The sequence below is a fragment of the Lissotriton helveticus genome, chromosome 3_1, assembly GCF_964261635.1.
Source record: "Lissotriton helveticus chromosome 3_1, aLisHel1.1, whole genome shotgun sequence".
Lineage (NCBI taxonomy): Eukaryota > Metazoa > Chordata > Amphibia > Caudata > Salamandridae > Lissotriton > Lissotriton helveticus.
Genome location: NC_136061.1, coordinates 404,056,803 through 404,071,487, shown reverse-complemented (window position 1 = coordinate 404,071,487; position 14,685 = coordinate 404,056,803). Strand labels below are relative to the sequence as shown.

Below are 14,685 nucleotides of genomic sequence, written 5' to 3'. Positions count from 1 at the left end.
TCTACCTGGGAGCTCGGGTGGAATTCCTAGGCACTCTTTTCACTTCTCTCCCACAACCTCATATAGCCGTGCTGCTTCTTTCTGGGAGCTGGTTCAAATCTTGTGATGTGAAAAAACCTTTCTCACCCATCACAGGACCCCACCATCATGGTAATTCCAGACTCCACTTGTTGCCATTACCAGGACCAAAATCTCTGCTGAGCCCACTGGTCAGGAGTCTGAAAATATGTCTTGTGGTCATGACAATCCTACCAGGTTCTCTTGCAACTTTATTGTGCTTCTACCTATACTGGGCAGCCCTTAGTGAGGCCATTGTTGACAAGTCGGCTTGAACAAGACCCAAGTCACGGGTAATAAAAGTCCTTTGCTATCCGTCACCGTGATGGGCATTCTGGTACTAACCAGCTCTTGATAAACCACCTGGGGCAGTGCCCACATTCCGAGAAACCACCCCAGAAATTATGTTAGACCTATGATGGCGGGGACAAAAGAGAAGTGATGCATGGTATAAGCACTGAGTCTTAACCTCCTTCTAATCTTTCTGATCACATGTGATGCACAGCAACATTGTGAAAAAGCTGGGACTAGTGAGAGGACTTCAGGCTCCAGTGCTCTGATCTGGTACAGCTCAACAACACAAAGACCCCACTTAGCGTTGTCTCACTTCCACCCCAACCTCTATCCATCATTCCCATTCACCAATTGCCTCGCTCTATTGTGCATACTCTCACCTTTCGATGCCACGGTTAGGGTGCAGCCGCCAGCAGCCAGAACAGGATTTAGGTCAGAGGTTGATGATCTGCTGACAATATTTCCTCCTAAAGACTAAAAAAAGGCAGGGCACAGTTAAGTACAATTCAGTGCAAATATAATCTGACTATGCACTTTACAACCGAATTCTTCTGTTAAAGTGCTACACAAATCAATGGCTCAAGCATCTTATTTCAAAAGGAATCAATACCAACTTTGGGAAAAATGCTCTTGGGAAGCCTGTTATGCTCAGTGTTTCAGATTTAAGATGCTTCAAATTGGGCTGCACTAATTATGTATAAAAGGCATTGATTACGTTCATATGTTAGTCTTCTTGACATTTATAAATATTTGTTAATGTCAGTCTAGAATTTTTAATTTAAATAATTGTCGATTATGTGCCAAATATCCCATCAAAATGCAGTAAAATATCCTACAATTCGGTCACAAACGTACCGGATTATTACCCATTATTACACCATAATAGTCTATTGTGCAAGACATGGCTCAGTATATCCCTTGACTGTGCTAACCTGCCTATCTCTGTTTCCATCTCCATTTTTATAGCAGTCATACACTGAAAAAACCCTTGTTATGAGATCCAAGCGCTACACTGACGAGATCAGAAACAAAGACATCAAAACATAAAATATCTGTATTGCTATATAAAATACTGAAATATACATCTTTTCCACATGTTGCCTGGCAAATTGTTCCCCAGCCTCTCTGTCTGGCAGAAGACTGACCAGCTGGCTTTAAATCTTTGACCTTCAGTTGACATATTAGGCCAGAACTGCCAGTCCACAGGTCACCAAGTGGACAGTAGCATTTCAATCCATGCTTGAGGTACCTGGGTATCTTTCCATACACACATTTAAGTGCCCAAGTTAAACTTTGAAAGGGATCCTGCCTATCACTGGTATCTAATGAAGATAAGTGTCTTGAGAGCAAAGAGATGTGTGTCTTGGAGCAGAAAAAACAGTTTTTCAGACCAACATGCATGCAAAGTGCGGGAGGACAGCAAACTGCAAGGCCTGCATGACCGCTCAAGAATATACTGCTGGCTCTGACCCAATAGAAAAGGCTTGATGTGCCTCAGTGTTAATGATGTGAAGACCAAGAGTCACTGTGCGAAGGAGGCTTGGTATATGCTGCCTTCAGGATTGATAAGGCCTGCCGTAGGGGGGGTGACTCATAGGTATTTAGTGTAGTAGTAAATAAGTAATTGATTTAGATGGATATAGTGAACCTATATCTCAGTAAGTGGTGCAAGCACCATCTTACACAGGCTTCAGTAGCAGGCCTGCTGTGTCACTTTGAATGGCCTCTCAGAGGTGGCATAATATATTCTGCAGCCCATGGGAGGCCTCTGTGGTACCTAAGCTCAGGGTACATGGTGTACCATATACTAGGGATTGATAAGGGTACCCCAGTATCCAATTTGCAGTGTACCTAAAGTACATACATTGCAATTTAAGGGAGAAAGCAGATAAACTGGGGTCCTGGATAGCAGGATCCCAGTCAGACTAGTCAAAAACCAGCAAAACACCAGGGAAAAAGTGGGGGTAACCATGCAGTCAGATCCTACCTTCCTACTGTCACCATCAATCTATTATTGTATTGCACATGAATCATGGGCAACTCTGTCCTAACCTTAGTTAATGTAGGAACCTGAAGGTCACATACATAAATAAAAGGGCAGAATCTTTGAAAGTCATTGAGGTTTGTTCATTGTCTCAAATCAGAACCATGAACCCATTAGTGAGCCATGATAGAAAGTGCTGAGTTCTCCGTGTATTGAAGGTCACAGAAAGCCAAGAAGATTCACCTAGGTCTACACTCTTGGGTTCAAGAGCTCCAGAAGATTAATCCGAACATCCAAACAGTCTGAATCCCTTGAACGTGCCGGAAACCTGACCCGAAACAACTAAAAGTATTGTGATCCATCCTGCAGACGGCAGGCCACCATCCAAACTATACGTGTAGCCCTAGCACTTGTACAGGATTGAGAATGATGCAGAGACAAAACAAATGAAACAGGTTGGAGCAATTGGTTTACAATAGTCAGGGTGCATCAGGATTGGGGGAACTGAGCAAGAGGCAAACACACAGCAAACACATTCCGCTGGAGAGGATCCAAAATAAAATTGGAACTGTCACCAGGATTGAAAGACTACCAACAATTAATCATCCAATTGCAGAAAGCTAAAGTATACCTGTTAAATGCCCCACTATGATTGGAAACAGACTACTATAGTTATTGCATTGCACATGTATTGCAAATGTTGCTCTTTTACAGGTTTAAACGTGCCAAGCCTGAAAATATTGAATGAGTGACCACACACTGGACTACAGAGATAAGAAAAATGCCCAAATTAAATTTTGGTGGTAATGGTACATTCTCTGATGTATGGAAAAAGTGCTACATCTAGAGGATACACCCCAGATAGCATGTCCCCCACCATGCTGTTCCTATAGTCGAATGAATTGTAACAAATGATCCTCCTGTGGATTTATCCTTTGAGTAATTAAAAAAAGTAGCACAAAAGCACTTTTTTAAGACAGACAGCCCAATAGCAATTTGCTGCCTGGTCCACCGCAAAAAAAGAAATAAATAAATGTAGAAAAGGTAGAGAGTGGAAGGAGGGATCAGCAGTGGGGAGCATAAGGTTGGGAGAGGGCAGCAACAGAGAGCGGTAGGATGTAGCAGAGTACGAGCGAGAAAGCAATGCAGTGGGGCAGAGAGCAGTGCACAAGGGCGAACGCAACAAGAAGGAGGAGTGAAGGAGAAGCACACGGGTTAGACAGGGCAACACAGAGCATGGCAGAGGGAAGAGAACTACACAAGGGCGACAAATGGAAAACATATTCACTCGCACAGAGGGCTTAACCCAAAAGAAAGATGCAGTTCCCGAAAAGTAAGCATTGAATAGACACTTGTAAAGAGACTATTAACCAGGGGAGGGTCGAGCAGAAAAGATGATTGCAAGCTCATACAAGGCAATGGATGAAAAGCAAGCAAATGAGAGTGGCAATAAAGCCAGCCATTTGTAAGCAATGGGTGGGCTCCAAACCCACTCTAAGTTCACAATAGGCGTTCTGTAAAAATGACCTATTTGCCCATACCACAGCATTATAAAGGCAGCAGAAATGAGAAAGGCATACATCAGGCCCAAACATGTCACCTCCTAAAAGATATGTCTGCTCCACATCCACTGAAGTATTCTACAAAACTTTGCACCTGCCTGCTTATCTATGAGATCTCTATAATCAATATGAATTTAATGTCTCGTAGAAATCAAATGAAATTCCTGATGCATTGGCTGTTCACGATCCTGTTGATCAAAAGCAAATAGGGTAGGACTCCATATTCGATGTCCACATTTGTGAATGAGATTCTTTATTTATAAGTTTACTGTCTTTATACCGCACTAACCTGCATCAGATCCGCTTTAAAGGGGTCATCCGATGAATGATGTCAGAATATGTGTCAAGCTCTAAGCAGAGTTCATCAAACAAAGCGACATTCTAGAATACTTATTGTTTGAGACTGTTGATGATGCAAAACTGGGTAAAGAAAACTGTTTAATGCTCTTCACTGGACGGCCCTTTGAAGTTTTTCCAGGTTATGGGTGCAGGTTTGGGTACCATTAAGACCCTGATAATAGCAGTCTGTTTACCATAGCTTAAGGCCTGTATCAGCACTATATATGTAAATGTATGTGTCTTGTAAAGCGCACTGCTGCCCTGAGGCGTCGTGGCGCTGTAGACCGCTGGGGAACCCATCCTGGCTATCCCTGTGAGATGGTCCCTACTGGGTATCTCCAAGGTGAAACCAGGCATCCCTGGCGAATGTGGGGGGCCGTTGTAGAGATGAGGCAAGCTAATGCCCAGAGTTGCCGAGTGTGATTCCTGGTTAGAGTAGGCACCGAGGCGAGAATTATCGAGTCCGCTGACCCTGGTCCACGACCCTGCCGCATCGGGAATTGAACCCTGGTCCCGGGCTGTTCTCTGCTTCCAGGTCTGCCGCCTCTAACCAGTGAGCCACACCACTCCACTATATATCAATGAACAGGCAAGTTTTCAGGCTGCCACAGAGTTTCAGGAAGTCATCATTTACGTTTGGTGGGATGGATTTCCCAAGAGTGGAACCTTATGTGTGGAATTACCTTCTGAACTGATGCATAGTGGCTACAATATTCAAGGAGGCCGACAGTAGGTATCTGGTTAGCTATATCCCTTACACATCATGTGTTCATATTAACTTATTCTCAAGGCTTACCGCAGTGTTCCTGATCTGCTGCCCGCCCAAAGTTGTCAGTTGTAGCAGCAGTGCTCGAAAGATCTTGGTCTTCTCCGTTGCAAACTCGGACACTGCTTTATGCAAGGTATCTTTCATCAAGGCTAGGCTGCAGGCTGCGCCCAGTGTCAATCCTGAAAACAAAGTGACCATGGTCTGAAAGAATTTATTAAACTAGACAGAAATATCGATTTCGGATGTCAGTAAATGTATAGCTGATCAGTTTGTTAATTTCTCTATTTAGGAGACTTCTTAGCTCTAAGGATATAGGAATTTAATTCTCAAATGGAAGTGAAAAATGTGGCCATGAGCAGTAGAACTGTAAAGAGTTAAGGGCAAGTAGCTATATTAGCTGATGATCTAGAGGAACTGATATGTATTGTACACTTATCACTCCAACTGAAACTTTTACATTGAATTGCTGAGGGTATTTTACATAGCATGGCCTTTCTAGCAGGCAGGTATCCTTTATGTACCCTTTACTTAGATTTTTTCTGTGAAGCTTACATACTTTGTAATGATTTTAGATGAAAATTAACAAGTCGACAAATTAACCAAATATGGACTGTGGCTGCAAGTTGCTACAATCCATAATACCAAACTGGTGAAGCAAAAATGAACAACACACATGATCTATCCCCACATGGACCTAGTCCCCATCCACAATGACCAGAATAGTCTCTCCCCCAAGCTAAAATACAGACTCTTCATTCTTAAACTATATTGTATTCCAACTCATCATGATCCGGATTTTCCCCCGCTCTGGAATTACCAGTATTCCCACTATCGCATAATTACCTGTACTACCTAACGTGCAGACATTTTAAAAGCTATTTTCCACCAAGGGCCATCCATCTATCCGTTTTCAAAGGATAAACAATTACCAGTCTCTCAATTCTAGATTTTCCTCATCACATTTCAATCTACTCCTGATCAAAAATATGCCCTGGTGCTCTATTTAGTGGCACTCATACAAATGAGGCCTCTATTGGCCTCGGTCAGAATTTTCTCTCTCAGCCCCTCCAGTGCTACCAACACTTCCATTCTGAACAGTATATCTCCATCACAAAACTCCAAGCAAGCATTTCTAAATGCTTCCACTTCAACCTTCAACTCACCTTCTAAGCAAGCCACACATCATGTGCTCTCTCATCTTCATTAACAACAAATCCTGACCAGCAGCACCCAATCATTGTTCATGTAAAATACTGCTTCAGCCATTTCTTGAATGCTTAGCACAGCAGATTCAGTTATTTCTCGATTCACAGTATTTAGCATTTTCTCAAACACAGGTAATCTTAACGGACAATCTAGTAATATATTCTTCTTCCTGAGCATATACTGAAATTGTAAACACAATTCCTGCAATCTTAACAAGCATTTTGAGATCCTCTATGTTGCCTGACCGGTACCTTAGTTGTGAACAATGTCTAAGAGAACAAAGGTGAAAGGCTGTTGATCGCTTCCCACTAGAGGATTCAGTGCCACCCAACCAACAACTGGCAAATGCCTCTTTTTCAAGTGTGGGATAGTTTTATTTAGTATCCCTTAACAGCCACGATTCATAAGGAATAGTGACTGTCCTTTCATCCATCAGCTGTGATAACACTACTCCAAATCCAAAATTAATGGCTTCTGTGCTTATTATAATTTTGCTTAGTGCCAAAAGAGAAGCCAAATGTTTCAATGTCACTCGCTCGTAATACATTGAGGAAATTAAAGTTAACTAAGCGGTGTTTATTGATAATGTGAGTACGTGGTAAAACAAAGAGGCTGATGAAGCATATATGTTTCTATCTACTTTAACCCACGAAAACGGTGTGTCAATGGCTTCATACTTTAAATTTGCTTTGAATTTGATACAACAATTTTCGTGTGTATTTTTATATCATTTGTAGTTGATGCGGTTTTATTGTGTGTGTAAATTCAAGTTTTTAAAAACATTGTAAAAAATGTTTTATTGGAGTAACAAATAAGAATATATATTTTTTTTAATAACAAACTTAAAGCATTATTATGAAGCATGCAGTTTCTTTGAATAAGGACTGAAAGGTACATGCAAATGGCACATGTAAAACATTGTTTGTTATGCTGAGTGTGAGGGGAGTTGTGTTGTTCTGTTGCTTAAAAATCCTATACCCTTAACGGACTAGAAGGAGTCTCTCTGTTTGTGAAGTGTTAACAACCCAATAGGCAGTCACTTATACCCATACACTCCTTTAAGCATGACACAGGAAGTATAGGCTTGGAAACGTTGGTGATATGCCAATGGCAAATCCAAGCTAGAGAACATTGCTACTCTCTTGATCAGCACCAGTATTTCACTAATTTTGGGAATGGATGCCTGTCCGCCAGATCGAAGCATTGCAATCATGTAGGTCTATGCAAAGCCTAAGTTTACTGCTCCTTTTTCCAGCCAACACTACTGGGAAAGCCGTTCAAATGCCTTGATGCTTTCAATGATTACTTTTTCATACAACCTCTGAAGTTCCTTGCGCCGTCTCTCACACATTACTAGGGGGATATGTGTCACTTTGTGTGCAATTGCAACTGCCCCTTCTTTCAATATTATTTTGTTGGTAAATCCTTTGGCTTACTCTAGCCCATCTCTTCACCCCAAGGAACTTCTCTGGCGAGTCATTCATCGGAACTACATTTACTTCAGCATAGTCTGCTCAAAGAACTGGTGAGGATGATTAGGGTCAAGACATATAAGCAATGCCCATTGCTTGGCTGACCCCAGCAAACAGGACCTTTGTTGGCCACATACACCTTGAATGCTTGGTGGTGCTACGTAAAGGATTCAAGTGAGTCTGGCTCTAGGCAGATTTAAAGCCATACTAGAAGAACTCATGTTCATATGGATTGTCATGTTTCTAATAAATACATGCCACCTCTGCCCGATGCAGGGAAGCGCGGAGGGATGGACGACTTGTTCCAGGAGGGGGGTTGTGGCTGACAGACGACTTGTTCTCGGGGGCAGGGGAGTGGTGGTAGTCAACAGACACGACTTGTTCACCTCCGTCGCCCCCAGAGTGCCGCAAGGGGTGGACCGCCCCCTCCCCCACAGCTATGGCACTGAAATTACAGACAACCAGCAACCATTGACTTAACCATGAGGGAAAACCTAATGTGTAAAAAATTTTAACTTGGAGGGAAAGGTATGTCAGTTATTTATTTGCATTGTTGAAGTCCAAATCTTCTTCAGGTAAACACCAACATGGATCTTGCTTCTATGTCGTACCCTGTGGGGATCTAGGTTTGAAATCAGCCTTGTACTCAATTCTCTTCCAAGTTTAGTGGTCACTTTCTGAGAATTAGGAGATGAAATCTAAGTTGTGTCTCATAGCAGAGGAATCTTGCTTTAAACCATTTTAGCTTCAGTGATCTGGAGGAACTGTATGTGCCGAAATCATGTGATGGAATAACTAAGAAATTCACGCCATTTGAAATGAGTAATGTTGAGAAAGTGGGTAGATTTACTTACTTCATATGCTTCTAACATTAAGATTTATTGATATCAATTCTGAATTCCTATTCTCCCCTCAGAGATTAATGCTGAGAATGTTACCAAATGATCTGATATTATATTTTCTACCCAGACTTGGACTATGTTTTGAACAATATGTCTCTCTATGTATTTTCCAGTGCAAGACTGTGAGGTTTAAATTCACGATCTGTTTAGCGGTCATGTTATACATTTTCTATAGTCCCTCATTTACATTCAATGTTCCGCACATTTACCTTGCTAGAAACTGAAAGGCATTCTTGAATTTATTAACCCGTTGGCCACTGCCGTGATTTTGCGGCAGTGCGGCCGTTTTAAAAAACGGGCGGGCTGCGTCGGCCGTTGAACGTGCGCAGCACCAGCCAGGTAGTGCTCCGAATGTTCAACGGCCGATGGCAGCACTTAACGGGTTAAACAAGGTTTTTTTTTTTTTTTAAAGTTGGTGAATTCAGGGTGCAAGTGTGTATACTGCTAAATACATTGTTTACAATGTTAATGATTACACACACATCTAACATTTCTTGCTACTTCACCATTGGCATATATATTCTTAGAAAACAGAAATTACACAAGTGTACGAAATAACATGTTTATATGTTCAGTTCTTCATTTAGGGCAGGATGTACTATTTCCATTTGCAAACTAGGGATGTGAAATTTTCACAACTCATTGCAAATGGGAATGCAACCTGCGAAGTGATCTCTATGCTAACAGGTTGCATTGCCAAGTTTCCATTCACACGGGTCACAAAAATTCTATCTAATGAATGAGTTGAGCAGGTCCCTATGTGCGACCCCCCTATGACTGGATGTAAATGTAGGGATGGAGGCCTGCAAGAGACAACAAGCTTTTTTAAAATCAGCCCGGGTTCATTAAAGGCACAGGTGCTGCTTTAAAAACATGCTTCCTGTTTGGGAAGACACTGGGGAGAAAAGGATGTGGTACTGTGGGCCACTGCCTTCGTTCACAGAGGCTGCACAATTGACAGTTCTCAAAGGGGAAGCTGTCTCATTGGGACACTTTCTCCTTTGCAAATCAGTTACCACCCCTGCTTGGGGGTCAGCAACTAATCAATGATTACAACCACAACTGTTGTCACAAATTATTAATAAATCCCTTTTCCAATTTCACATTCTCCCCTATTTGCAATTTGGAAAAGGTCACAAACGCCCTTTACAAGGGGGAAGTACTTTTCTGACTCTAAAAGGACCCTTGAAATTGCTGAAACACCTTTGTAAGTCGTATATCGCATGGATTGTGACAGCAGTAGGGCTTTATGTATCTCGCATTTCGCCCTGATTCTGAGTTTGGCTGACAGTGTACCACCCCAAGGGCGAAGGACCCCATGGATGATCCACCCACTCTTTTTAGAGTCAGGCACACTGTGAAGTTTCCCCTGGCTGTGCCCCACTGGCTCCACACGTGAAAACCTTACACTAACGTACCAATGGAGTTCATCAGACCATCCTTGGAAGGCATAGAAATCACCGATGGGCTGGCAAAAATGTCTAAATATGATGGGCTGCAGTCCAGCCACAGCGGCGGAGGCAATGACCTCTACCACCCTGGCAGATCGCGGGCCAGTCAACACACTCTAAATCAGGCACGGAGCTTCTTGCAAATATGGTTTGGCTTCCAGTTTTCAAAAACGTGTGTTATATTTCTTTACAAAGGTTGTAATAGTTTTAGAAAACATTAAATGGCCTTAATGTTTATTCTGAGGCAAAGCCAAGGAAAAAAAAACAGATATTAATGCAGTGATAGTTTAGGCTTAAGTAGGGTCACTCTCTAAATCCAGATATACACAACACTAGTGAATTTAAGCAAAAAGGCTATCATGTGCCAATGTTTGCTAGAAAGCATCAGCGTTAAACAAGATGTTCAGAAACCTCTGCCCACTCGCTACTCTGAGACATACCCCCAGATGCATCAAGCCCAGATTCTGCGAATTCTAAATTGGGAAAAATACCGAATCACAATTTAGAATTCGCAGAATGTAATGCATCAAGAAAAGCGATTAAAAAAAGCGAATTTTTATTTATTTATTTATTTATTTTTTACAATTTATTAAGCGCAGCGTATACCCGTGGGCGTCTTGGCGCTGATGAGATTCCCTAAATATCTATGGCAGCACACTAGATGATATGGATTTATTGATCAAAGAGCCAAGTCTTCAGTCCCTTACGGAACTGAAGAAGTGAGGAGGACGTCTTGATGTATTGTGGCAGAGTGTTCCACAATTTGGAAGCTGCCACTGTGAAACGACGGTCTCCCCAGGAAGCTGTTTTGACACGAGGGACCACCAGTTGGTTCAAATTGGCCGATCGAAGCTGTCTACCTGGTTTATAAGGTATCAGCATACTTTTGAAAAAAATTGGTCCTTGATCATGAAGTGTTTTATAGATGATGCAGAGTGATTTAAATTTAATCCGATTTCGGATTGTAAGCCAATGAAGTCCCTTAATCGAGCCTGATATAGGGGAAAACTTGGGTATTTTACAGAGCAGACGCGCCGCTGCATTCTGCACTGATTGCAGTTTATTCAGAGTCCTAGCTTGGGCATTTAAGAACAGGCCATTGCAATAGTCGAGTGATGACAACACCAAAGAACTTATTAATGTTTTCGCGGCAGTCTCCGGCAAATAAGGAATGATTTTTCTAATCATCCTCAGTTTGTAGTGAGCTGTTGCCGCTACCTTATTAGCATGAGCCACAAAATTTAATTCTACATCAAAAATTACTCCCAGATTCCTTGCCTTGGTAACTGGACCCGGGGGGTCCCCCATTGCTGGTGGCCACCAAGTTGTTGACCACTCTGGGCGGAGGTGTCCAAAAATGAGCACCTCCGTCTTATCAGAGTTAAGTTTAAGGCAGTTTTGTGACATCCATTCTTTGATTGCAGTGATTCCCTGCCTAAAACTATCCGCCACCCTGGGTCCGTTATCTTTAATGGCCAATACAAGTTGGGTGTCATCAGCGTAGGAGGTAACGCTCATCCCATATGCTCTGATGACATTAGCAAGGTCCGACACATAGATATTAAACAGTGTCGGACTTAGGGATGAGCCCTGAGGTACACCACATGGTAATGACAGTTTGGCAGATTGATACGGGCCCAAGGTGACAGCCTGAGATCTATCGGCTAAGAAAGATGCAATCAGGTTTCTTGCTAGGTGATGAACACCCATCTTTTCGACACGGTCGACCAAGATCTTATGATCGACCGTGTCGAAGGCCGCCGACAGATCCAGCAGAATAAGTACTGCTGACCCTCCTTGATCACGAATTGACCTGATGTCATCTGCCGCCTTAATTAGGGCAGTTTCAGTGCCATGATATCTTCGAAATCCAAATTGGGTTTCGTCCAGTAGGTGATGTTTCTCGATAAATTCAACTAACTGTTGATTCATGGACTTTTCGATCACCTTGGCCAGAAAAGGTAGGCTCGCAATCGGCCTGTAATTCTTCACATCTGCCTTGTCTAGAGTTGATTTCTTCAGTAAAGGTTTTATTAGTGTGTTTTTTAGGGAGTCAGGGAAAATACCCGAGCCAAGTATCAAGTTACAGACCAAGGTAGTAGCTGGAATGATGGTATCTATTACTGGTAGGAGGGCTGAGACTGGACAAGGATCTAGTATTGATCCAGTTTTTATTGAGGATATAATCCTTTTAGTCTGTTCTTCAGTGATCACCGAAAAACTGTCCATAACTTTATCAAATGGCAAATCCGAAGGAAGTGGTATTATTGGATTTAAAGAAAAGGCCTGATAGATGTCGTTGACTTTTGAGAAGAAGAAGTTGGCCAGTGCGTCACAGAATAATTGAGATACTGGGGGGGTCAAATCGGGTGCCTTACCGGTCAGAAGTCTTGTAATTTCGTACAATTGTCTGCTAGAATTTTTTGCCTTATCAATTTTTAACGAATAGAATGATTTTTTGGCTTCAGTGATCATTACTTTATACGTAGTCAGAGACTCTTTGTATTTGGCCTTGTCCTCGGAAGCATAATTTCTTCGCCATAATCTTTCCCTGTATCTATTCTGTTGTTTCTGCCTTCTTAATTCCTCGGTGTACCAGGGGGCAGATGGTGTAATTCTGTTCCTGGACAACATTTTAGTGGGTACTAATTTATTGGTGGCATTACCTAACCAGTTCTGAAATTGCTGAATAGCAGCATTGGGGTCAGGGGAGAACTGCGGACAGGTCCCCTCCAATAAATCAGCTAGCTCCGTCTGATTGATATCTTTCCATATTTTAATTGGAGCAGAAGAGGAGCTAATCGCCATTTTCATTAAAGTGTCTTTTATGGTGAATCCGATGAAAATGGCATGATGATCGGTCCAGGGCATGGGAAGAATTTTAGAGATCTGCAGGCCCTCCTCGTTTGAGAAGACTGCATCTAGAGTATGCCCCGCAAGATGAGTCGAGGAAATAACCATTTGTCGGAGGCCTACTATATCCAGGTCCGCAATTAGGGCCTGTGTGTCCCTATTGTCCACCTGGTCTAGGTGAAAATTAAGGTCGCCGAGAATGGTAAAAGTCTCCTCTGTAGCTAGAGTTTCCATTATTGCACTCAGGTTGTCCAAGAACGCAGTCCTTGTACCCGGAGGTCTATATATTAATAGTCCCTTGAAATTGTGGAGAGCACTGATCCTTATACTGAACTGCAGTGCTTCACAAGTTGTGGTAGGGATGGCTGTTGTTCTAATGGGAAAGCGTTCTCTGGCTATAATGGCCAGTCCGCCTCCTCGTTTCCGTACCCTATCCTGACGATATATTTTATAACCGAGGGGTACAGCAACCACCAAATCTGGATCAGAGGCCTCATCCAGCCATGTCTCTGTAATAAACAGCACGTCTAGTTTGTTATCGTCTATAAGATCGACTATTTCCTGCCGGTGTTTACCTGCAGAACGTGCGTTTATAAGTGCCATGGAAATATTGGTTTCTGTGACAGGATTTGCTAATTTAGCTGGAATAGTGTGGATAGAGAAAGAAGTGCTACATAAAGGACATATGAAAGTGGGATTATGTGGTAAGCTAGTCGGAGCAAGTACAGTACAACACGTGATATGAAGTGGCTGAAGCTCCAGCAGAGCGGAGCGTGAATAAATCCTCCTGTGAGATGGAACAATATGACCAGGGGTCTTGGCCCTAAGCCCGGACTCAGCTCGGACGGGCGCAGACGGGCTTGCCTTTGGCGCGCCTTCGGCGCGCAGCCGGCGCGCAGCCGGCGCGCCCGCTGCGCCCGCCCGCTGCGCGAACGGGGGGCCATACTCTATTTATATGTGTCACGGAGTAAGAAGATGGAGGAGGGCGTGGCGTCCAACAACTGGACCGCGCCGCGTTCCTCGCTCCAAGATGGCTTCAAAATAGAGCGTGAAACCCGGTTTCAGCCCGCAAATCGGCTGCACCGTGCCCGGTCACTAATAATTTTGACTTCGGTGCGATGTAATCTCGCGCTCAGTCAGGAGAGTACAGTTCTTAAAAAAGCATCAATTAAAATAATATACAGTTTTTAAAATACGTGTGTACTCCAAATCAATTTACAGGTGCCGCTTATGTGTGTGCGCCCCCGGCTTTCCGCCTCAGGGGTAGATTTTAGGGGAAAATCACCGAGGTATCGACAACTGTCCTTAAGTAGGCAGGGAGGGCGGGGCGTCCAACAACTGGACCGCGCCGCGTTCCTCGCTCCAAGATGGCTTCAAAATAGAGCGTGAAACCCGGTTTCAGCCCGCAAATCGGCTGCACCGTGCCCGGTCACTAATAATTTTGACTTCGGTGCGATGTAATCTCGCGCTCAGTCAGGAGAGTACAGTTCTTAAAAAAGCATCAATTAAAATAATATACAGTTTTTAAAATACGTGTGTACTCCAAATCAATTTACAGGTGCCGCTTATGTGTGTGCGCCCCCGGCTTTCCGCCTCAGGGGTAGATTTTAGGGGAAAATCACCGAGGTATCGACAACTGTCCTTAAGTAGGCAGGGAGGGCGGGGCGTCCAACAACTGGACCGCGCCGCGTTCCTCGCTCCAAGATGGCTTCAAAATAGAGCGTGAAACCCGGTTTCAGCCCGCAAATCGGCTGCACCGTGCCCGGTCACTAATAATTTTGACTTCGGTGCGATGT

The 14,685-nt window shown here is 43.2% G+C and overlaps 1 protein-coding gene across 2 annotated transcripts in view; it reads right to left on the bottom strand.

The window, feature by feature from the left end:
• Positions 1–14,685, bottom strand: part of LOC144822536 (aldehyde oxidase-like) — a 578,143-nt gene that overhangs the window by 401,019 nt on the left and 162,439 nt on the right. For both annotated transcript variants that reach the window (XM_078680182.1, XM_078680181.1), the window contains exons 11-12: positions 5,033–5,184; positions 732–825 (exon numbers count right to left, since the gene is read on the bottom strand). In XM_078680182.1, the coding sequence (XP_078536308.1) occupies positions 732–825; positions 5,033–5,184 (246 nt within the window). The remainder of the gene's footprint in view (positions 1–731; positions 826–5,032; positions 5,185–14,685) is intronic.